Here is a 25,195-nt window from a genome sequence, read left to right on the forward strand (position 1 = left end):
AATGAGGCTATTTACTCATATTAATAAAATCTATGGTTTGAATCGGAAAGCTCCATCACAATTCAATATTTTTTTTTTTAGAAATTGGAAAAAAGGAATTCCCAATTCTGTCCCAGAACTGATTTGATAGAGCAACTTAGAGACATAAATAACCATAAAGAAATCGCTACTAAGCATAGACAATCTCTACCATTTCCTCCAATATTATAGCAAGTGAGATGCAGAGCAGCAGCAGAGCAATTTACATCTAATTTGCATGTGTTTTTTGTGAGGTATGGAATCTAAATAATAAAATTACTTTTCTATGCAAGGGCACAAGACTAATAGCAAAGCATTCAGGCTAATAATATTTATTGTACTATTAGGCCCTGAATCAACAAAAGTCCTGTAACATCTCCTATGGATGCACTCTAGTCATTTTCTTTTGACTAGTTATATAATGTACAACGGGTTCCTTCTCATTATTTGACTCGAACAGGCATCTATTTGAAAAATCAGTGCATCAGGCTTGTGATTATTTTGAGCTATTTCATGTGCTTGAGTTTTTGAGTCAAAATGATCTCAAAATATATCAACTGTTTTGATATCGCTGGGTTCCCTGCTAATTCTCTAACATAAGAGAATTAGCAGGGACCATCTCTAGTTGCCCTTGAGAAGGTGGTGGCGGGCCTTCTTCTTGAACCACTGAAGTCCGTGCGTCTTTACTTGCCCGCCATTTTCGTATGTTGATATGTCCCTATAAACACCCCTATTGTTATCAACCTCATATAATTATGAGTATCACCACAGGAGGTCGGCTAGTAATATATTAAAAGTCTTGCATATGGTGCACACCAACTGTAAGCAAGAAAGAACTTGCATTTATGTAGCAATCAAAACAGGACAGGTACTGCATGCCTGTTCAGGGTCTGGGGGGGATCCCTAAAAGTATCCAGGGGGGATCTCCAAGATCATCAGATTTCTAACTGGCCTATCATAAGACTTCCCCATTTGTTGACTTAACTTATGTATTAGTTCTACTGCTGAATGCCAATTAACAATGTTTCCCACTCCGTCTTTCAGATGTTAGATGGAGCGAACCCAGGAGGATGTCAACATGTGCAGAAACTGCTGATACTGTGAGATCCCCAATGATTTACCCAAATCTGAGTTTTAACGCAGTGAATTTCTTTTCCATTACCAAATGAGCGACTGTGACCAAAAACAACTATTACTGAAGGAACAAACTCGACTAAACTCAGCCTTTGTGCATTAAAAAAATGTTCTGAGGGTGTGAATTGTAAGTCACAGTTCAAGAAAAGAAAGAAAAACTTGCAGAATGGGGATGTGGTTGGGCGGGTGGGTTGGGGGAGCGTTGTGGCGTTAGTGGTTCGGGAGGACTTCATTGGTCCCTGGGAGGCAGCAGCCCAAACGCTCATGTTCCTCCTGGCCCCACAAACGTAAGTACTGAGGGAGTGCTGCACTGTTGAAGGTGCCGTCTTTCAGAAGCAGAGCAGGGGAGTTCTCCCCAGTGTCCAGGTCAATATTTATCCCTCAACCAACATCCCTAAAACAGATTATCTGGTCATTATCACATTGCTGCTTGTGGGACCTTGCTGAGTGCAAATTGGCTGCCGTATTTCCTACTTTACAACAGTGGCTACACTTCAAAAAATATTTCATTGGCTGTAAAGCATTTTGAGACGCCCTGAAGTCGTGAAAGGCGTGATATAAATGGAAGTCTTTCTTTCTTTCTATGGGCCCGGAATTTCCTCGGAGCTGCCGGAAATTCCGGAACATTACGCGTTGTTTTGGTAGTGTATGCCGATCGTTATAAATCAGCGTAACTGCTGATTCACCGCGAGCAATGCCATGGGAGTCCTGCTAGCTTATACACTGAAATTTTCAAATTGTTTTTTTTTTTCTTCGGGTTACTGTTGACGATTGTTATCTGAACACTGCGCTTCCTGCAACCACAAGGACACGGTGACATTAGTGGCAGTGCACAGCATTTAAACTTGTCATAAAACTTTCCAGCTCAATTCCTGATTAAAAATACATTATTTAGACAGATTGTTTCAATGATAAGAAAAAAGAAAGGTTTTATTTTTTTTAAAGGAAAAGTCAGTCTCCGAGATCCCCCTTTGTGCAGTGCCTCATTCCTCCTTTGGGCCCCATCATTTGAAATGAGCTTTGATAGAGACATGGCTTTCCTACAGGCTATGCGGCTATTTCAGAATCTACAATTGATGTGACATACAGTACAAAGTAAAATACACAGAAAGCTGCATCAACCTCCCTTGAGATTAGCTTCAGGCAGTCTTGTGGACAGTTAATGCTGAAAGCATGCTCAAATTAGCATCATTCACTTCTTGGAACTGAAAGCTGATTACTATAATAAGTGAGGGTGGATTTGCCAATTGGTTACGCCAAGTAAATGGGGATCAAATGGACAGAATTGATTGGGAAAAGTTAACACCAGATTAGCCCCCATTTCAGTGCCCTTTCCAATTTTGCAGTTGAGTTTCATACAAGTGGCAGAAGCGTCCAACAATTTACAGTTTCTTAGGGTGAAATTAGGCTCCAAAGAGGTCATTTAGCTGCCCATGCAATTGCCCGCCATATTTTAAAAATTCATTCTCGGGTTGTGGGCGTCGCTGGCAAGGCTGGCATTTATTGCCCATCCCTGGTTGCCCCTTGAGAAGGTGGTGTTGGGGCTTTCTTCTTTGTAATGGATTTAATACAACTGAGGGGCTTGCTAGGTGACTTCAAAGAGCAGTTAAGAGTCAACCATGTTGGTGTGGGACTGGAGTCACATATCGACCCAGACCAGCTAAGGATGGCAGGTTTCCTTCCCTAAAGAACAGTAGTGAACCAATTGAGTTTATATGACAATCCAACTGCAATAGTGGGATTTGAACTCACGTTCTCTGGATTATTAGTCCACACCTTTAGATTACCAATATAACCGCCGAGGATTTTCAGGGCCATTATGTGTGAGATGGAGATTCCTCTATAACTTGCAATTTGTTTTTTTTAAACGTGTGTTCTGTAGTTCAGTACTTGTCGTGACTTTTCAATGTTTGATGATGCAATGCCTTCATATGTAATTGGAGTCTTGCCTTCTTTGGTACGCAGGTTTTGTTGGACTGTAGATGTGGGACCAGTTGGGGAATTCTGGAGCAATACCCAGACGCTGGGTCCTCAAGTCATCAAGGTTTCCAATTTAGCCAACCATTATCAAGTCAAAAATGGATGTTAGAGATGGAAGGACTTATCTCTGAGATGTGGCTATTGAAGTTTAGTGAAATGAAGTTCTTTGAGATGGGATCTCTCCATCTCACCCACTGTCTCTTCCACTGCAGTATGTATGCTAGCAAAACACTGTTCACATGGAAGTTGAATTCCACTATCCTCAGACCATTGATTTCTTATCTACCACTCAGCAATTTGGCCCTTGAGTAGAAGACCTCTGCAACCCATCGGTGGCCCCTTCCAATCCACCTGGCCCAGGCAGTAGCTGCTCCTCCTCTGTGCTCTATCAGCGTTCTTATGCTGATGACTCACCAGATTGGGGAGGTGGAGGTGACCTTGGCTCATTCCTGGTACCAGCCACAGCATTAGTGATTGCGGACGCACCTTCTGGTTTGTACTGTGGAGACTAAACAATCCAGAAGACAACACAGAGTCGTACATTAGTTACTGTGCAAGTAAAGCAAGAGAGTCCAAGGTGTTGCTTTTTGTGCATCTACACAGATAATACAACGCATGAAGCAGGCAACTCTTACTGTAATTGAGACCTCTTATCCGGTAAAGTGTGCGGAAAATCATGGAGAGCTTGAATTTAGGCGTGCAAATGGGATTTCTGTTAAAGTTCAGGGGAGGTTCACTCCCCCATAAAGAATAAAGACATTTAATAAAATCATTGATGCACGTATTCCAGTTCCCGTCATCTCCTGAAAACCTTCTACTCCAAACAATTCCACAGCAGCCAACAAATTGCCCTCCTCTGGTTCACCCACGCTTGTTGATTAAAAGCTGTACTTTACTTGATTTTCCTTCTCACAATCTCTCCTTTACTGTCTGCTGCCTTCTATGGGTGGAAGAATGGCATTGACTCAGTTAGTAAACTCTTCTTACATACAGATTCTGGGCTTAATACTGAAGTCCTGCTGGCTAATACCTCCTGCCACAGTCATATTCACCACTGCTTTGGTTAAAGGTGCCCTCATGGTTAATTCTTTCCACCTTGCCTCCATTCAGCACATTGTTATTGGTATAAGGTTTGGTTTTTATAGACCTTCACGATGCTCAATTCCTGCATGTTTAGGTGCAAAAAGTGGATGCTCACTACTCTGCCACGGCTTTCACTAAACTTCAATAGTTCGTAACCTCAGCGTCCTATTTGACCTGTGAACTGAGCTTCCGACCCCACATCCTCTCCGTCACAACGACCGCCTACTTCCACCTCCGTAATATCGCCCTTCTCCGCCACTGCCTCAGATCGTCTGCTGCTGAAACTCTCATCAATGTGGGGGGAGTCCAGAACAAGGGGGCACAATCTTAAAATTAGAACTAGGCCATTCAGGGGTGATGTCAGGAAGCACTTCTTCACACAAAGGGTAGTGGAAATCTGGAACTCTCTCCCCCACAAAGCTGTTGAGGCTGGGGGTCAATTGAAAATTTCAAAACTGAGATTGATAGACTCTTGTTAGGCAAGGGTATTAAGGCTTATGGAACCAAGATGGTGTTAAGATACAGATCAGCCATGATCTAATTGAATGGCAGAATAAGCTAGAGGGGCTGAATGGCCTACTCCTGTTCCTATGTTCCCATGTCCCATGCTTTGGTTACCTCCAGACTCAACTAATCCAATGCTCTTCTGGCTGGCCTCCCATCTTCCACCCTCCGTAAACTTTGCTCATCCAAAACTCTGTTGCCCGTATCCTAATTTGCACCAAGTCCTGTTCACCCATCACCCCTGTGCTCACTGACCTACATTGGCTCCCGGTCCAGCAATGCTTCAATTTTAAAATTCTCATCCTTGTGTTCAAATCCCCTCTTTACCCCTCCCTATCTCTGTACCCTTCTCCAGCTCAACAACACTTCGAGAACTCTGCATTTCTCCAATTATGACCTCTTGTGCATCCCCGATTTCCTTCGCCCCACAATTGATGGCCGTGCCTTCAGCTGTCCAAGCCCTAAGTTCTGAAATTCCCTCCCTAAACCACTCCGCCCCTCCACCTCTCTCTCTCCTCCTTTGAAACACTCCTTGAAACCTAACTCTTCACCAAGTATCTGTACACCTGTTCTAATATCTCTTTCAGTTCAGTGTCAATTTTTGTCTGATAACACTCCTGTGAAGCATCTTGCAACATTTCACTACTTTAAAGGCACTATATAAATGTATGTTCTTGTTGTTGTTGTAGTGGGCAGCAGTGACTTAGCTACGAATGGAAATTTGGGTGGGCCTCAAGTTATGGGGAACTGGCAATGATCAAGATTGGTGCTTGGGTTTATTCTGCAGCTGACACCTTGCTTTTCCGAGTGGCAGAAAAGCACAGTAATGTATGGAGCTACCTCTACAAACCAGTATTAGCAAAAGGGGTTCATTTCTAGAGGAATGGAATACAAAAGCAGGGAAACAATGTTAAGTTTATAGAGAATCTTGGTTAGACCAGTACTGTGTGCAGTTTTGGTCTCCGCACTACCAAAAAGATATTGTAGCACTGGAGAAAGCGCAGAAAAGATTTGCATGGATGTGACCAGAATTGAGAGGGTGCAATCCAATATGTTTGTAATACAATATGTTGCAGAATTGAAAGCACTGATGATTATTACAGTGATAATGCAATTTTCCTCTCCTTAAACTCTTACTGAGCTCAAAGCTTCGCATTATCAACCTCATCCATTCATATACCAAATCTGTGTGCACCTTATTGTAGAATTATTATATCAGTTTATTCTATTAAGTGATTGTTTGAAACAAAACAGTTGTTGGAAATGATTCCTGCTCTCGGATTGGCCTCTAACCTCTGTTATGCGAGTACATTTACAGCATATTTCCTCCTGGGTCTAATTCTGGCTTAATCATCCCTTAATGTCTCAGTGATCTCCTGGGCATCCCATATCGTTTATAGTTAGTAAAATAGATTACCCTAGTTTATAAAGAGCCATCTAAATACGTGTTTATTAGTGAAAGAATGAGATGCGTCAAAGTAGGTCACTTTTCTAAGCTTAAGAATGAGTAGGAGGTGGGGCAGGACAACCCATAGTAGTGACAGCGACAAAAAGCAAGCTGCAGTTATTTAATTTCAACACGGTTGTTATTTTGAGAGTTGCATATAGTGAGACCACTATTCCCGGCCAGAATGGAGATGATTTGATAATTCCCCCTTCAATCACGCCTGGAGACCGCACTGCTGCAAGTGACTGGGATTGATTTTACATCCATAACTATCCTCTGCTCACTGCATTTTGCTAGGGAAATAATCCTGCTTTTATCGGGAGACTTTGCTGTAGCTTTGGTCATGAGTTCTGTTTCTTGTAGCGCATAGAAGCTGTTTAAATAGACTTTGTTTGCCGTAGTGCATAGAGAGCCTGTTTAAATAGACTCTATTTGCTGTTTGCTGAGTAAACAGACTCTGTTTGCTGTAAAATAGACTGCTGTAAGTCCTGCCCCACCTCCTACTCATTGGCTGACACTGTGGTGTCAATGGACATTCTGTATTTTGAGAGTGTGTAATCAGCACATGACAATCGCTCTAGATAATACCAAGGTCATAGTCTTAATTTACTGGAGGAGGGAACGTGGATGATGCAGTCCTCAGATCTATTGATAAACTTCCTCATAAACACAATAGGTAAATGTTAACCTGTATCTAGTTCTTCTTTCCCAATGCCTGTCAAACCTATAGGACTGACATCATAAAATTGACACATGGCCTGAGGTTGTTTGAAATTACCGTATTATAACAACAACAACTTTCATTTAAAGAGCGCCTTTAAGGTAGTAGAACGTCCCAAGGTGTTTCACAGAGGTGTTATCAGGCAAAATTTGACAATGAGCCACATGAGGAGACCTTAGGACAGGTGACCAAATGCTTTGTCAAAGAGGTAAGTTTTAAGGAGCGTCTTAAAGGAGGAGAGAGGGGCGGAGAGGCCGAGAGATTTAGGGCGGGAATTCCAGAGGTTAGGCACGGCCGCCAATGGTGGGGTGAAGGGATTCGTGGATGCGCAAGCGGCCAGAATTGGAGAAGCGCCAAGAGCTCAGAGCGCTGTAGGGCATAATTCTGGGCAAGATCACTGTCTTACGACTTATCCAGTCAGCATAAATCAATGGGCCTGACGATCAGTGTAGACAGGTGTCTCTTGGCTGTTTTGTTGTGACCAACTAAGGCACTCACCACAAGTCTCCCGTCCTTTGATGGTTGTGGTGGTGTCACATCTCCAGGTCGCCAATCTCCCGTTTTGTCTCTGCCTCTTTCCTCGTCAATACGTTGATGGATTTTTGGGCTTTTTGATATGAACTTTTGGTACCTGCTTTTAAGGAAAACTAAAAGATTGGACTTGGTAAAGGAGCAGAACTTGGTTAAAATTATGAAGAACAAAGGAAAGAACACGGAACTGCCAGCTTGGCCAAAATCAGAGTAGATGATGATCTTTGCTAATTGTCGAGCATGCTGAGGAAGACAAGTACGGTGTCAAAAAGGCTGGTTGAAGCCATGGTAAGCTACAAGGCCAGGACTTGCTAACAGTTGTAGAGATAGGAAACAAGGCCTGAGGTACTGAAAATAAATTCTTTAGCGTTAGTTCTGAAAACAACCCCAAATATGGTATTATGCTCATTAGCAGCCCTCAGGAAGATAAACACTTAAAACTGACATTCTGCAAGGATTTTCAGGAGAACCACATGCGACGTTGGAATAAGACGACGAAGGAGAGGAACTTTCTTATCTCCCTGGACAAGGACCTGATCAGTCCTTCGATCCTAAGTTGTGCTCGCTGGAAAGGTTGTACGAGAAGCTACTGCTTTCTTTCTGTCCTGTCTGAATGTCAAATAAAATCCTTTAGATTTAGTAAAATAACAAGTGTCTCGTTTGATCTTTGACCTTTCGTATTCTGAACGAGAGAGAATCCTTACAATGTAGATGCTGGAATGGGTAGCTGGAGAGTTCTGTTCAGTTGCCAGGAATTCTTAGTGCCATCTTTGCTGTTATTTATCTCTTTGATGGTAGGTTGGTGTTGGGTCTTTTTGATATGGTATTGGAAGAGCTGGAGGAGGGAACAGGAAAATAAGGCAGGTATGCTGTAGCTATACTGCCTGCTTGGTCTTGGTTTCATGGTGAAATTTCCAGTGTGCAGGACCAAAAGAGCAGTGTAACTCTGCTAGTGTCAACTCAGCTCACTCTGGGGATCGAGCTGGGACTTCAGTGCAGATACTAACAGAGTGCTGCATTGTTGAAGCTCTCACCTTTCAGGTCAGATGTTAAACCTTGGCCCCATCTGCCTTGTCAATGGACGGTAAAAGATCCCATGACACTGTTTCGAAGAAGAGCAGGGACCGTTCCCCGGTGTCCTGGGCCAACATGCCTCCCTCAACCGACTCCATCAAAAACAGATTAACTGGCCATTCATCTTATTTGCTATTTGTGCACAAATTGTCTGCTGTCCTTGCCCCACAAGACTACAATGGCTGCACTTCACAAGTAATTTATTGACTGAGAAGCACTTTGTCTTTAAGTATGTCTTTAAATCCAAACAGGTTTCTAAATAATTTCTGCCCTTAATCACCATCCTATGGGTCTGCCTTGGCTCTAATACTCGGTCACATCATTTAAAATGCCTGAAGATCTCCTAGACAACAGTCAGAGGAATCTCAGTGACAACAAGAAGGCGGCACCTGCAGCTAATGAGTTCTGACAAAGCTCATCTGTCTGCTATTTTTAATATTCAAATCATAAAGTAGAAAACAATACTGGGGTCAGAGAGGGAATGGTAGAACTGAGGAGGAAAATGGATTATATAGAATTTTTTTTTAAAATGATTGAATTGTAAGTATTGCAATTTGAGAAAGTTACCTGCAGTTACTGAATACTGCAGAATCAAATTAACTCTAACTCTACTATATTAAAAAATCTTACATCTGTTCACACTTTTTCTCAAGCTTGTCCATTATAGGTTTTATGCTCACACTTATAATGGAAGCAGCCTATGTAAACTTTCCCTGTTGTAGGTCTGTGTAGGCTAGTACGGAGAGAAAAAGTGAAGACGACAGGACATCCGTGGGTCTAAATGGTGCAAGGTCGGATGAGTGTTTCTGCGCAATGTAAATGGAGCGCAGAGTGTCTCCCGTTTCTAAAACATAATGTCAACTTCAACCACCTGGTCAAGAGGATTGTCTGCACCTGAATTCTGTTGCATTGTAATCAACGGAACAGAGATCTGGTGGGTTCTATAAAGGTGGGGGGTTGGCGATCCGCTCTGGGAGGTTAACGCCCAGGCAGTGAAGTTGAAAATGACCCCAACCGCCCCGCCCTCGCTGGGTCTAATGTCAAAAAAATCCTCCACATTCTAAGAATAAAAACAACAACTTGCATTTATATGGCGCCTTTAATGTAGTAAAACGTCGCAAGGCGCTTCACAGGAGCGATTATCAGACACCGAGCCACATAAGGAGATATAAGGACAGGTGACTAAAAGCTTGGTCAAAGAGGTAGGTTTTAAGGAGCGTCTTAAAGGAGGAGAGAGAGGCGGAGAGGTTTAGGGAGGGAATTCCAGAGCTTAGGGCCCAGGCAGCTGAAGGCACGGCCGCCAATGGTGAGGTGATGGAAATCGGGGACGTGCAAGAGACCAAAATTGGAGGAGTGCAGAGATCTCGGAGGGTTGCAGGGCTGGAGGAGGTTACAGAGATAGAGAGGGGGGAGGCCATGGAGGGATTTGAAAATAACAATAAGAATTTTAAAATCAAGGCATTGCCAGACCCGGAAACCCATAAGCTTAGCAATCGCTTCTGGTAATTTTGGCAGACGAATATTTAATGTGGTCATATGGCATTCCTTCCTCTGTTATTTTAACACAGGCATTAACCTGTTTGTATTAAATGCAGTCTACTCCCCCACCCCACCACCAAAACTGAATTTTGTAGTAATTTGAATTAAGCAATTTCACCTTGATATAGAATCATAGAATCTTACAGCACAGAAGGAGGCCATTCGGCCCGTCCTGCCTGTGCCGGCTCTTTGAAAGAGCTGTCCAATTTAATCCCACACCCCAGCTTTTTCCCCAAACCCTGCAAATTAATCCTCTTCAAGTACATGTCCAATTGCCTTTTGAAAGTTCCTCTGGAATCTGCTTCCACCGCCCTTTCAGGGAGTGCGTTCCAGATTTTAATAGCCCTCTGTGCGAAAAAAATTCTCCTCATTTCCCCTCTAGTTCTTTTGCCAATTATTTTAAATCTATGACCTCTGGTTACCGACCCACTTGCCAGTGGAAACAGTTTCTCCCTATTTACTCTATCAAAACCCCTCATTATTTTGAACACCTCCATTAAATCTCCCCTTAACCTTCTCTGCTCGAAGGAGAACAATCCCAACTTCTCCAATCTCTCCACATAACTGAAGTCCCTCATCCCTGGTATCATCCTGGTAAATCTCCTCTGTACCCTCTCCAAGGCCTTGACATCCTTCCAAAGTTGCGGTGCCCAGAATTGTAGACAACACTCCAGCTGAGGCCTAATCAATGATTTGTAAAGGTTTAACGTGTTATCCTTGTTTTTGTATTCAGGGCCCCCATTTACAAAGCCAAGTATCCCATATGCTTTTTGAACCGCCTTATTAACTTGCCCTGCCACCTTCAAAGATTTGTGAATATGCCCCCCCAGGTCTCTCTACTCTTGCATCCCCCCCTCCTCAAAATAATCCCATTTAGATTATACTGCCTCTCCATGTTGTTCCTCCCAAAGTGCATCATTTTAGACTTATCTGCATTAAACTCCATCTGCCCTGTGTCTACCCATTTCACCAGACTGCCTGAGTCCTATGTCAACAGATCGTTCCAATTAAAGAACTTTGAATGAAAGAGCAGTAAAATTTAGGTTCGTATCCCAATTAAAAGAGCAAGCAAAAAAATGTTGTACAACCATGTCAAGTGTTCATACGATGATTTTACCAAAAGGGATTCTATGCTCAGAGTTACTGTTTCTTCCAAAAATAAATTAGTGGAATTAAAGGTTTATGAAAATTCTATGAATATCATATTTAGATATTGCAAATCAGGGGATTAAAAATGTGCATAATTACTCCTCCAGCTGTTTATTCCAGGGTCGGGGGGGAAGTGATATATGTCAGTTGATCCAGTTGTTATGTGTTCGGGAGACAAAAAAAAAGCCTCAGTGATTTACTGTATAAACCTTCTCACTCTCTCCAGAGGTCGTGCTGATAAAGAAAAAAGTGCTTGAACAAAACCGTAAACAATCATTTTCTAGCAGAACGGAGCTCTGAAACCAACTGTTTCTATTTCTGGATCAGTTTTTGTACATTAACAAAATATGAGCCACAGTGGGGATGGCTGCTACACCTTGGTTCCAAGGCAGAGAATAAACAGCTGGTTATTCCGGAGCTCTGTAATATTGTACAAAGGAAAACGTGCTGATGGATCTCTTCAGAGATCTTCAGAAAGGACCCAGCAACTTCTCCCTTGATCCAAACTCATGAAATATTTAATTCTCTCTGCATTCACTCGACTTTTTTTCGTGTTTTTTTCACATCTTCCTGGCACTCCAAACTTTGACAACACAACAGAATACTTTGTACTTCACACGATGATGATGTTTACACCGTTTCTCCAGAGTTTCCACGGATCTTCCGTCTAATGGACATCGGACAATCAGGAGGACTCCTATGGAAATTCAACCTCCATTATCTATTTTTTCAGATATTCATGTGGTGCTTTGAGGTTGTGAGTTTCTCTCTGTTCAATAGCATTTGTATGTCAAGCTTAAAATATTCTTACTTTACGTGAACCTTTTGCCTCGTGGGTTGTCTTGATTAAAGCGTTCTCCTCCCTGTTTGGTTTTGAAAATGTGTTTCTATTTTATGTCTCTATGTGCCTGCCACACTCCATCCAAAAGGAGCTGGTCCCAGGCTACAGCCAGTGCAGCCTTTCAATTGGGTACCTAACACTGCAGTGACAGCAGAATTTTTCTTTGGGTGAGAGGCCAATATTTGGTGTTGAACGTGAGGAACATCAATACTGGCGAATGGGATATCAGAGATAGGCTGGACCAAATCGACAGTAAGCCTTTCTCTAATTTCCTTCAACAGAATGACTTCACCTCAAACTCAGAATTCCTTCATAATTATGGCCAATTCTGCACCCTGAGTGCATATCCACTTGTCGCAGGTTGGCACTACCCAAACTGGTCTCACTCAGGACCCCTCACTGCCAAAACATCATCCCGTGAGAATACTTCTATCTATTATCAATCAAAATGTCTCAAAAGTATTTCAGAACATGAATAATTTTGGAGTGCATTAACTGTTGTTAAGTAGGTAAAATCGTAGGAATTTCTAGATGAGAAATGACCAAGGTCCAACTAGTTCACCTTCTACCAACCTGTAGTCACATGATACAACGATAATAGATTTGTTGACTAATCGTAACAATCAATCTCTATCAATGAATTTACAACAGACCCAGACACGAGGTGAGGAAAACCCCCAGTGGTGGAGAGCTTTGGGAACCATAGGTCCAAAGTCACCTGTTCCTCCCAAGCCTCCTACACTTACCTCATGTCATGTCTCAAATTACACATATACTGGATCCCAAAATCTAGTCTGATTTAAATCGTGTTACTCAAAATGAATCATGTCTCAACCAATCTTGAGCAACGTCATCACGAGCGACCAATTGGTGAATTGCTGCTTTTTTTCTTTCCTCAGCCAGTCGCTGTTACATTCTTCGAGCCACGCTAGTGGCCCTCCCGTGACATTGCTCATGGTAGCATGAAGTCTGAACCACAGTTACAATGTTTGGTAGCTAAGATGGAGCTATGGATATAATGATTATAAGAACATAAGAAATAGGAGCAGGAGTAGGCCATACGGCCCCTCGAGCCTGCTTCACCATTCAATCAGATCATGGCTGATCTTCGGCCTCAACTCCACTTTCCCGCTCTATCCCCATTTCCCTTAATTCCCTTAGTGTCCAAAAATCTGTCAGTTCCTGTTTTGAATATACTCAATGACTGAGCATCCACAGCCCTCAGGGATAGAGAATTCCATAGATTCACAATCCTCTGAGAGAAGAAATATTTTCTCATCTCGGTCCTAATTGGCCCATCCCTTATCTTGAGACTATGACCCCTGGTTCTAGACTCTCCAGCCAGGGGAAACAGCCTCTCAGCATCGACCCTGTCAAGCCCCCTAAGAATTTTATACGTTTCAATGAGATCACCTCTCATTCTTCTAAACTCCAGAGAATATAGGCCCATTCTACTCAATTTCTCCTCATAGGACAACCCTCTCATCTCTGGAATCAATCTAGTGATCCTTCGTTGCACCCCCTCTAAGGCAAGTATATCCGTCCTTAGGTAAGGAGACCAAAACTGTGTACAGTACTCCGGGTACTTATCCCTTTAATCCATTGCACAAGTACACTCTCTCTGGGAAAGTGGTCTGAATCAGCGAACCTGGGCAGTCATCACCAGTTGTAAACTCTTGAGATCAATTAGAGGGCAATTGTAACCGCTTGTAAATTTCTAACTGCAGGTCAGAAGAACGTAACATAAAATCAGTGCTTTTCTTCCTTTTAAGGTTGTTTTACATCTGTAACAAAAGGTGACATGTTGGAGAGTTACATTGGAGTGAGACACAACCGAGGTGAAAGAGATATGGGGCTCGAATTTACTCGACATTTTTGGTGTTTCTGAGGTCCTAAGTTAGGGTAATTTTTTTGGCCTTCAAATTGAGGCGGAAGCCAATTACTTCAGTTTTCCACCCCAAAATCGATTTGTATGAGTTTCTGTTTGTATTTTAGGACTTACTTCAATCTGTCTTCTAAATCCCCACAGAGCTCATTTAAATTATAATAAAATAAGGGCTGATGTGCGTAGGAGAATTGATGCTGTGGTCTTGTAGTTTTATCTCCAATCTGCACTCCCATTGAGTACAACTCCCCACTGAAAGGGAGGGAAGAAGGGAAGGCAGAAAGGAAGGCAGAAAGGAAGGAAAGAAAGAAAGAAAGAAAGCAAGCCAGACTTGCATTTCTATAACACCTTTTGTGACATCAGGACGTCCCCAAAGCGCTTTGTAGACAATGAAGTACTTTTGAAGTGTAGTCACTGTTGCAATGTAGGGAATGCAGCAGCCAATTTGCACACAGCAAGGTCCCACAAACAACCATGTGACAATGACCCCATCATCTGTTTTAGTAATGTTAGTTGATGGATAAATGTTGACCAGGACACCGGGGAGAACACCCTGCTGACATTGGTTGTTATGTCACTGATATTGGGTCTGTGTGCAACTGTTGTGCTTTTTCAGGTTTATGTGAGAGGCTATTTTCAAACACTTGTTCAAGCATTTTGAAAATAAATGATTTCCTACTTCCCAATGGTGAACTCTGATGAGAAGAAATGTGTGCAAATAATAAACAACTTCAGCAAGTTGCAAAATTCATGGATCAAGCAATTTTTTTCAATTTGAAAATTCCTGCTGGGATTGGAGTTGCAAGAAAAATGTAATGCTCCGGATTTTACAAACCCTGTGAGAATTTGGGATACAGCTTACTTGTGGTTGCCAAGACTGCCTTCACACCAGGCGTTGATACATGGAGCAGGTGTGATTGCAAGGAGCAGGTGTGGCTAATTAATTCAAGGAAGTTAGTTCACAATGATTGGTCAATTAGTAAATCATTACAATCATTACAGCAATACTCACTGCACAAGTGCATCACTGTGTCTGTAAATTGGCTGCTAATACTAAACTCATTCAGTACTTGCATGTAAGATTGTTACTTCATGCCTGTTCGGGGTCTGGGGGTCCCGAGAAGTATCCAGGGGGGTTCTCCAAGATCATCAGATTTCTAACTGGCCTATCATCAGACTTCCCCATTTGTTGACGTAACTTGTGTGTTAGTTCTACTGCTGAATGCCAATTAAAAATGTTTTCCACACCAACATTTGGATGTTAGATCGCGAGAACCCAGGAGATTGTCGACATTTGCAGGGACTGCTGATACTGTGAGATCCCCAATGATTTACCCAGATCTGAGTTTCATGGCAGTGAATTTCTTTCCTGTTGCAAATCACTCAAAAACAACTATTACCAAGGAACGAATTTGATCAAACTCTGCCGTTGTGCATTAATAAGATGTTCTGAACCTGTGAATCATAAGTTACTGTTGAAGAAAAGAACGAAACAACTTGCATTTATATAGCCCCTTTCATGACCTCAGGATTCCTAAAGCGCTTTACAGCCAATGTAACACTTTCGAAGTGTAGTCACGGTTGTAATAGGAACAAAGGAACAGAGGGACATAGGAACTGGAGTAGGCCATTTAGCCCCTCGAGCCTGTTCCCCCATTCAATGAAATCATGGCTGACCTGTGACCTAACTCCATATACCCGCCTTAGCCCCATATCCCTTAATACCTTTGATGTGGAGATGCCAGTGATGGACTGGGGTTGACAACTGTAAACAATTTTACAACACCAAGTTATAGTCCAACGATTTTATTTGAAATTTACAAGCTTTCGGAGGCTTCCTTCTTCCTCAGGTAAATGTCAGGAACTCCTCGAAGCCTACGCATTTATTAATTCACAGAACAATACATGGTGATTACAGACATTCTTTGCAACTGCCCGTTGCCAAGGCAATCACTGTGTTCAGACAGAGAGGTGTTACCTACAGAGCCCCCGAATATACATTCAACAACAAAAAAAAACAAACAGGAAAAAAAAACAGAGAGAGGCAGAAACATCCGGAAGGCAGAGAAAGCCAGCAAATGACCCGTTATATTAAAAACAGATAGCTTTTGTTCGCTGGTGGGCTTACGTGTAGCATGACATGAACCCAAGATCCCGGTTGAGGCCGTCCCCACGGGTGCGGAACTTGGCTATCAATTTCTGCTCGACGATTTAGCGTTGTCGTGTGTCTCGAAGGCTGCCTTGAAGAACGCTTACCCGAAGGTCGGTGGCTGAATGTCCCTGACTGCTGAAGTGTTCCCCGACTGGGAGGGAACCCTCCTGTCTGGCGATTGTTGCACGGTGTCCGTTCATCCGTTGTCGCAGTGTCTGCATGGTCTCGCCAATGTACCATGCTCTGGGGCATCCTTTCCTGCAATGTATGAGGTAGACAACGTTGGCCGAGTCACAGGAGTAAGAACCATGCACCTGGTGGGTGGTGTCCTCTCGTGTGATGGTGGTATCTGTGTCGATGATCTGGCATGTCTTGCAGTGGTTACCGTGGCAGGGTTGTGTGGTGTCGTGGACGCTGTTCTCCTGAAAGCTGGGAAATTTGCTGCGAACGATAGTCTGTTTGAGGTTGGGTGGCTGTTTAAAGGCGAGTAGTGGAGGTGTGGGGATGGCCATAGCGAGGTGTTCATCGTCATTGATGACATGTTGAAGGCTGCGGAGAACATGCGTAGTTTCTCCGCTCCGGGGAAGTACTGGACGACGAAGGGTACTCTGTTGGTTGCGTCCCGTGTTAGTCTTCTGAGGAGGTCTATGCGATTTTTCGCTGTGGCCCGTCGGAACTGTCGATCGATGAGTCGAGCGTCATATCCCGTTCTTACTAGGGCGTCTTTCAGCGTCTGTAGGTGTCCATTGCGTTCCTCCTCGTCTGAGCAGATCCTGTGTATTCGCAGGGCCTGTCCATAGGGGATGGCCTCTTTGACGTGGTTAGGGTGGAAGCTGGAAAAGTGGAGCATCGTGAGGTTGTCCGTGGGCTTGCGGTAGAGTGAGGTGCTGAGGTGCCCGTCTTTGATGGAGATTCGTGTGTCCAAGAAAGAAACTGATTCTGAGGAGTAGTCCATTGTGAGCTTGATGGTGGAATGGAACTTGTTGATGTTATCGTGTAGTCTCTTTAGTGATTCTTCGCCGTGGGTCCATAGAAAGAAAATGTCATCGATGTATCTGGTGTATAGCATTGGTTGGAGGTCCTGTGCAGTGAAGAAGTCCTGCTCGAACTTGTGCATGAAAATGTTGGCGTATTGGGGTGCAAATTTGGTCCCCATGGCTGTTCCGTGTGTTTGGGTAAAGAACTGGTTGTCGAAGGTGAAGACATTGTGATCCAGGATGAAGCGGATGAGTTGTAGGATGGCGTCTGGAGATTGGCTGTTGTTGGTGTTGAGTATTGATGCTGTCGCAGCGATGCCGTCATCGTGGGGGATACTGGTGTAGAGTGCCGAGACGTCCATCGTGGTGAGAAGTGTTCCTGGTTCAACTGGTCCGTAGGTACTGAGTTCTTGTAGGAAGTCTGTAGTGTCGCGATAGAAGCTGGGGGTTCCCTGTACGATGGGTTTCAGGATGCCCTCGATGTATCCAGAGAGGTTCTCACACAGGGTTCCGTTGCCTGATACGATAGGACGTCCGGGTGTGTTGGCTTTGTGTATCTTTGGGAGGCAGTAGAAGTCTCCCACGCGGGGAGTACGTGGGATGAGAGTGCGTAGGATGCTTTGAAGGTCTGGATCGTAGGTCTTGATCAGTTTGTTGAGCTGGTGGGTGTGTTCTTTGGTCGGATCTGCGGGTAACCGTCTGTAGTGTTCCTGGTTGTCCAGTTGTCGGTATGCTTCTTTGCAATAGTCCGTTCTGTTCTGTATGACGATGGCTCCTCCTTTGTCCGCTGGTTTGATGACGATGTTGCAGTTGGTCTTGAGAGCGTTGATGGCATTGCGTTGTGCTCGGGTGACATTCTGGACTGTCTTCTGAGTGCGCCTGATACCTTTGGTTAACAAAAATCGATCAATCTCAGATTTACATAAGAACATAAGAAATAGGAGCAGGAGTAGGCCAATCGGCCCCTCGAGCCTGCTCCGCCATTCAATAAGATCATGGCTGATCTGATCCTAACCTCAAATCTAAATTCATGTCCAATTTCCTGCCCGCTCCCCGTAACCCCTAATTCCCTTTACTTCTAGGAAACTGTCTATTTCTGTTTTAAATTTATTTAATGATGTAGCTTCCACAGCTTCCTGGGGCAGCAAATTCCACAGACCTACTACCCTCTGAGTAAAGAAGTTTCTCCTCATCTCAGTTTTGAAAGAGCAGCCCCTTATTAACAACTGAGCTAGCATCAACTGCCGTTTGCGGAATAGTTCCAAACTTCTACCACTCTTTGCGTGTGGAAGTGTTTTCGAACTTCACTCCTGAAAGTCCTGGCTCTAATTTTTAGCCTATGTCCCCTAGTCCTAGACTCCCCAACCAGCGAAAATAGTTTCTCTCCATCGACCCTATCAGTTCCCCTTGATATCTTGAAAACGTCAATCAAATCACCACTTAATCTTCTAAATGCAAGGAATACAACCCTAGTTTGTGTAATCTCCCCTCGTAATTTAACCCTTGGAGTCCAGGTATCATTCCAGTAAATCTACGCTGCATTCTCTCCAAGGTCAATATATCCTTCCTAAGGTGCAATGCCCAGAACTGAACACAGTACTTCAGGTGTGGTCTAACCAGGGCTTTGTATAGCTGTGATGTAGGAAACGCGGCAACCAATTTGCACACAGCAAGGTCCCACAAACAGAAATGAGATAATGACCAGATAATCTGTTTATTGATGTTGAATGTAAGGAATCTTACAACACCAGGTTATAGTCCAACAAATTTATTTTAAAATCACAAGCTTTCGGAGATTATCTCCTTCGTCAGGTGAATGAGTGAAAGGTTCTCAAATCGCATATCTTATATTAGGCTGGGACACCATCACACCAATCAAAAGGTGTCATTGGTGTTCAGACAGATTAGCCACGGAGAACAGTACATCCCAGTACACTGAATATACATTGTGTCAAATTACACGGACAGAGAGAAAGAGACCCAAATGGCAGAGAGAGAGAGAGAGAGAGAGGGAGAATATTAAAAACAGATAACTTTTTTTCCCCTTGCTGGTGGGGTTACGTTTAGCGTGACATGAACCCAAGATCCCGGTTGAGGCCGTCCTCATGGGTGCGGAACTTGGCTATCAATTTCTGCTCGACGATTTTGCGTTGTCGTGTGTCTCGAAGGCCGCCTTGGAGAACGCTTACCCGAAGATCGGTGGCTGAATGTCCTTGACTGCTGAAGTGTTCCCCGACTGGGAGGGAACCCTCCTGTCTGGCGATTGTTGCGCGGTGTCCATTCATCCGTTGTCGCAGTGTCTGCATGGTCTCGCCAATGTACCATGCTCCGGGGCATCCTTTCCTGCAACGTATGAGGTAGACAACATTGGCCGAGTCACAGGAGTATGAACCATGTACCCGGTGGGTGGTGTCCTCTCGTGTGATGGTGGTATCCGTGTCGATGATCTGGCATGTCTTGCAGAGGTTGCCGTGGCAGGGTTGTGTGGTGTCATGGACGCTGTTCTCCTGAAAGGTGCTGAAGAGACTACACGATAACATCAACAAGTTCCATCCTACCATCAAACTCACCATGGACTACTCCTCAGAATCGGTTTCTTTCTTGGACACACAAATCTCCATCAACGACGGGCACCTCAGCACCTCACTCTACCGCAAGCCCACGGACAACCTTACGATGCTCCACTTTTCCAGCGTCCACCCTAACCACGTCAAAGAGGCCATCCCCTATGGACAGGCCCTACGAATACACAGGATCTGCTCAGACGAGGAGGAACGCGATGGACACCTACAGACGCTGAATGACGCCCTCTTAAGAACGGGATATGATGCTCGACTCATCGATCGACAGTTCCGACGGGCCACAGCGAAGAATCGCATAGACCTCCTCAGAAGACTAACACTGGACGCAACCAACAGAGTACGCTTCGTCGTCCAGTACTTCCGGGGGCGGAGAAACTACGCCATGTTCTCCGCAGCCTTCAACATGTCATCGATGACGACGAACACCTCGCTAAGGCCATCCCCACACCTCCACTACTTGCCTTCAAACAGCCACCCAACCTCAAACAGACCATCGTTCGCAGCAAATTATCCTGCTTTCAGGAGAACAGCGTCCATGACACCACATAACCCTGCCACGGCAAACTCTGCAAGACATGCCAGATCATCGACACGGATACCACCATCACACGAGAGGACACCACCCACCAGGTACATGGTTCATACTCCTGTGACTCGGCCAACGTTGTCTACCTCATACGTTGCAGGAAAGGATGCCCCGGAGCATGGTAGATTGGCGAAACCATGCAGACACTGCGACAATGGATAAACGGACACCGTGCAACAATCGCCAGACAGGAGGGTTTCCTCCCAGTCAGGGATCACTTTAGCAGTCAACGACATTCAGCCACCGATCTTCGGGTAAGCGTTCTCCAAGGCGGCCTTCGAGACACACGACAACGCAAAATCGTCGAGCAGAAATTGATAGCCAAGTTCCGCACCCATGAGGACGGCCTCAACCGGGATCTTTGGTTCATGTCACGCTACACGTAACCCCACCAGCAAGGGGAAAAAAAAGTTATCTGTTTTTAATATTCCCTCTCTCTCTCTGCCATTTGGGTCTCTTTCTCTCTGTCTGTGTAATTTGAAACAATGTATATTCAGTGTACTGTGATGTACTGTTCTCCGTGGCTAATCTGTCTGAACACCAACGACACCTTTTGATTGGCGTGATGGTGTCCCAGCCTAATTTAAGATATGCGATTTGAGAACCTTTCACTCATTCACCTGACGAAGGGGATAATCTCCGAAAGCTTGTGATTTTAAAATAAATTTGTTGGACTATAACCTGGTGTTGTAAGATTCCTTACATTTGTCCACCCCAGTCCATCACCGGCATCTCCACATTATTGATGTTGGTTGAGGGATAAATATTGACCGGGACAACCAGGGAGAAATCCTTCACTCTTCTTCGAAATAGTGACCGTGAGATGTTTTGCATCCAACTGAGAGGGCAGATGGGGCCTCGGTTTAACATTTCATCCGAAAGGTGGCGCCTCTGACAGTGCAGCACTCTCTCAGTACTGCACTGGGAGTGTCGGCCTGGATTATGGTGTTTGGAACGGAGCTCCAACCCATTACCTTCTGACTCAGAGGCAAGACTTCTACCCACTGGGCTGACAGAAGGGATTAGTGGGTTTTGCCACTGTTTATCTAAACCTTATTTTGGCACCTATTACATGTTTTTAACAAAATGTGAATCTTATATAATTTACATATATGTGGAAAGGCATCATCATCTCGAACAATGTAATCAGTTACGCATTGTTAGAATTTTATTTAATGCTTGATATTTTTAGACCACAAAACTTTGGTTAAGTTATGCAGGAACAGTTGTGTCCTCATCAAATACCGTTACCCTTTCCTTGCCTGTGCCTGTTATCTCACCCTGTCAATCTTCCTGAACATCATTCTTCAGCTCTCAACAACAACAACTTGGACCTTTAACATAGTAAAGCAAGCCGAAGTACTTCGCAGGAGCATAATCAGCAAAGAAAGAGATTTTAGGACCAAAGGTTTGGTCAAAGATTCAGGTTTTATGAAGTTTTTTAAAGGAGGAGAGAGAGGCGTAGAGGCAGCGAGGCTTAGGGAGGGAATTCTAGAGCTTCGGGCTTAGGCAGCTAAAGGCACGGCCGCCAATAGTGGGACAAAGGAAGTGGAAGATTCAAAAGAGGCCAGAATTGGAGGAGCGCAGAGATCTCGGAGGGTTGTAGGGCTGGAGGAGGTTACAGAGATAGGGTGGGGTGAGGCCATGGAGGGATTTGAACATAAGGATCAGAAATTTTACATCGAGGAGTTGGTGGACTGGGAGCTAATGTAGGTCAGTGAGCACAGGGGTGATGGGTGAACGGGACTTGGTGCGAGTTAAGATACGGGCAGCAGAGTTTTGGATGAGCTCAAGTTCATGGAGGGTGGAAGATGGGAGGCCGGTCAGTAGAGCATTGGGCATTGGAGTAGTCAAATCTGGAGTTAACAATCTCCAATACATGGGTATTTTTGTAGCTGATAGACCATATGGTCCCTCTCATCTTTACCTATCTTGTGATACTGTGGTGTCTGTTGCAAAAGTGGGGAGGTGTTGAGGGCTGGTGTTCATGGTGAGTGATACTTTTCAGATTTGGCTGCAGGGTAACTAGATTCTCCTTACTCTGCACATTATGTGCAAATAACCACCTTTACCCATTTGGCTGCGTGCTAAGTACGTTTGGAATTATGTGCTTGAGCATATTCACCATGTTGATTTAACAGAATTTACTAACAGCAACATAGGAACTGTGAGACAATAAAAGACCAAGGTCCATCCAGTTCACCTTCCACCACCCTGGTATTCGCATTATAACAATGATAATGGAGTAGTTGACTAATCATAGCAATCAATCTCTATCAATTAGTTAATCTCTATCTTGGGTACAGTAGTGTAGTGGTTATGTTTACTGGACTGATAATTCAGTAGACGTGAAATCAAATCCCACCCAGGCAGTTTGAAAGTTTGAATTATTTTTAAAATCTGGAATTAAAAAGCTGGTATCAGTAAAAGTGACCATGAAACTGTCGGATTATCATAAAAACCCAACTGGTTCACTCACGTCTTTTAGGGAAGGAAACCTGCTGTCCGTACCCGATCTGGTATGTAAGTGACTTCAGTCCCAAATCAGCGTGGTTGACTCTTAACTGCCTTCTGAAAATACCCAGTCACATCACCAACCTTCTCAGGGCAACTAGGGGTGGGCAATTAAACTTACCTCTTTGACCAAGCTTTTAGCCACCTGTCCTAATATCTCTTTATGTGGCTCGGTGTCAAATTTTGTCTGATTGCGCTCCTGTGAAGTGCGTTGGGATGTTTTACTACGTTAAAGGCGGTATATAAATGCAAGTTGTTGTTGTCCCCAAACTAGTTATAATTCTTTACACAAACCCTTCGACACCTCCTGCTTACTTAGCATTTCCTTCCTGGCGATCTAATCTAAACTATGCGTTAGCCTTTATCACACAGATAACATTCTTATAATGCAAAGATAATTAAAACTGACTTCTGTATTGATAATAATTCCTGTTATATTATATACATCATCCTGCACACCAAACAAATTGCATATAGGTTGTCACTTTTAAAAGGGAAATAAAAATCAGATTAAGTTGAGGATATGACCTATGTGCCAGTTAATAATTATTTATGAAGAGCTCAAGTTTGGGGTGCGATCTATATCTGCATCTTAACTGTATCTTTTAACAACTGATACTTTCCCAGAGTTCCAGTTACGGATCGAGGGCTTGATTCCAGGGCCTTCTGAGAGTGCTATCATCGAGCCAAGCTGACACATCAAACGATTCAAACAATTAAAAAAAATTATACCAGTTAAATAACTTGTTAGCTGCTTGAAAATTACTAAAGGATTATTGCTACAGATACTTTGTAATTGCTGATATTTTATCGTTACCACTAAATAAACTGCGTTCTCAGGGAATCAACATTGCAAAACTGTGCTTTAATCAGCAGGTCATATAAATTATGAAGCAGAATGGGGATCTTCCCCATTTTGTTTCTGAACAAAGGAAAATATAACCCTTATGATGTTCTGCCTCCTTTGTGGATGTGCTGGTCCAGATCTCCTGACGCTCAGATGTTGTGGAATTTTACGTTTCCGCATTCCAGTTCATCAATTGTTTGAAAAGTGTCTTTCAAGTGGCTTTGAGTTTGCAAGCCACCATTTTCAGTTCACCAGCAAGGTGGGATGAGCCCCAATTATTCGGGGTCATGTTCTAGTTGCTAGGCGACTAAGTTTGTAGCACTCACAACTGCTCATTTCAGCTTATCATCAGTGGTAAATTATCACATGTGAGTTTAATATATACAGTTCTTATGGTTATACAGGGACTCTCTTCTGTGTAGTTATCATGAAAGAAGGCCTTACGCCCACACAAAGTACAATTAAGCCCCTTGTAGTTAAGAATATATTAATTTGAATAGAACATCGTCATCTGAATCTCAAACAGGTACCTCAGCCAAAATAAGCAGAAGAATGAACAGAAAATGTCTTCTATATTAAACCATGCATTAAATAACTTTTAGTACACAAAGGCCATCTTATCATTTTAAAATCCCTTCCTTTGTCAGTCCATTTCCCAGTCATTAAATTCTTAGAGATGTGTTCATTTGTTTAGTCCTCTTAAGTACTAAATTCATTAAGACCTTCAGAACATTGCAACATATTTTCTGCCACATTTCCTTTTAGTACTTTAACATTACATTATGTTTAGAGCACTGGAAAATTATAATTGCCAATTTTATAAGAAGAGATTAAGGTAACAAAATTTTTACCTTTTATTACTGCTTCTTATCACTCTGTTTAAAAACATGAACTGAAGTGTTACTTGTCGGATGTCACTGTGTATTTGTCTGTGGAGCTTTTAAGTATTCGTCGTTAGATTCAAACAGACTGCAACAAGCCAACAGCTGCCACAGAACATTGCAAAACCCACACAGTATATTTGGACTGGCATTTTCTGCTCTCTGCTTTGTGATGTCAGTTCTAAAGAAAGATTTGCCTTCATGTAGGACCTTTCATGAACTCAGGACGTCCCAAAGCACTTTACAGCCAATGAATTACTTTTTGAAGTGTAGTTAACGTTGTAATGTAGGAATTCTCATCCTTGTTTTCAAATCCCTCCATGGCCCTCACCACTCCCTATCTCTGTAACCTCCTCCAGCTCGACAACCCTCCGAGATCTCTGCGCTCCTCCAATTCTGGCCTCTTGCACATCCCCGATTTAAATCGTTCCACCACTGGCTGCCGTGCCTTCAGCTGCCTAGGCCCTGAGCTGTGGAATTCCCTCCTTAAACTATTCCGCCTCTCCACCTCTCCTTACTCCTTTAAGATGCTCCTTAAAACCAAGCTTTTGGTCACCTGTCCTAATATGTGGCTCGGTTTCAAAATTTGTTTGATAATTGTTCCTGTGTCTGTAGCCTGCTGATTTTGGTGTTTAACATGGAGGTATCCCTGTGCTACAGCTTCACTAGGTTGGTACCTTATCCCACCGTATGCCATTCAAAGGCTTAACTTATTGATCAAGAAGTGGCCTTTTGAGCAACAAGGAAATA

General features: G+C 43.5%; 1 protein-coding gene across 1 annotated transcript; it reads right to left on the reverse strand.

Annotated features, from left to right (window-relative positions):
* Nucleotides 1-15,710: 15,710 nt before the first annotated feature.
* Nucleotides 15,711-24,544, reverse strand: LOC137332774 (uncharacterized). Its single transcript, XM_067996711.1, has 2 exons — nucleotides 24,416-24,544; nucleotides 15,711-17,921 (listed from the first exon to the last, which is right to left on the reverse strand). The coding sequence occupies exon 2, from the start codon at nucleotides 17,395-17,397 to the stop codon at nucleotides 16,255-16,257; it is 1,143 nt and encodes a 380-aa protein (XP_067852812.1). The 5' UTR covers nucleotides 17,398-17,921; nucleotides 24,416-24,544; the 3' UTR covers nucleotides 15,711-16,254.
* Nucleotides 24,545-25,195: the final 651 nt, after the last annotated feature.

The sequence above is a fragment of the Heptranchias perlo genome, chromosome 15 (assembly GCF_035084215.1).
Source record: "Heptranchias perlo isolate sHepPer1 chromosome 15, sHepPer1.hap1, whole genome shotgun sequence".
In the NCBI taxonomy this organism is placed as follows: Eukaryota; Metazoa; Chordata; class Chondrichthyes; order Hexanchiformes; family Hexanchidae; genus Heptranchias; species Heptranchias perlo.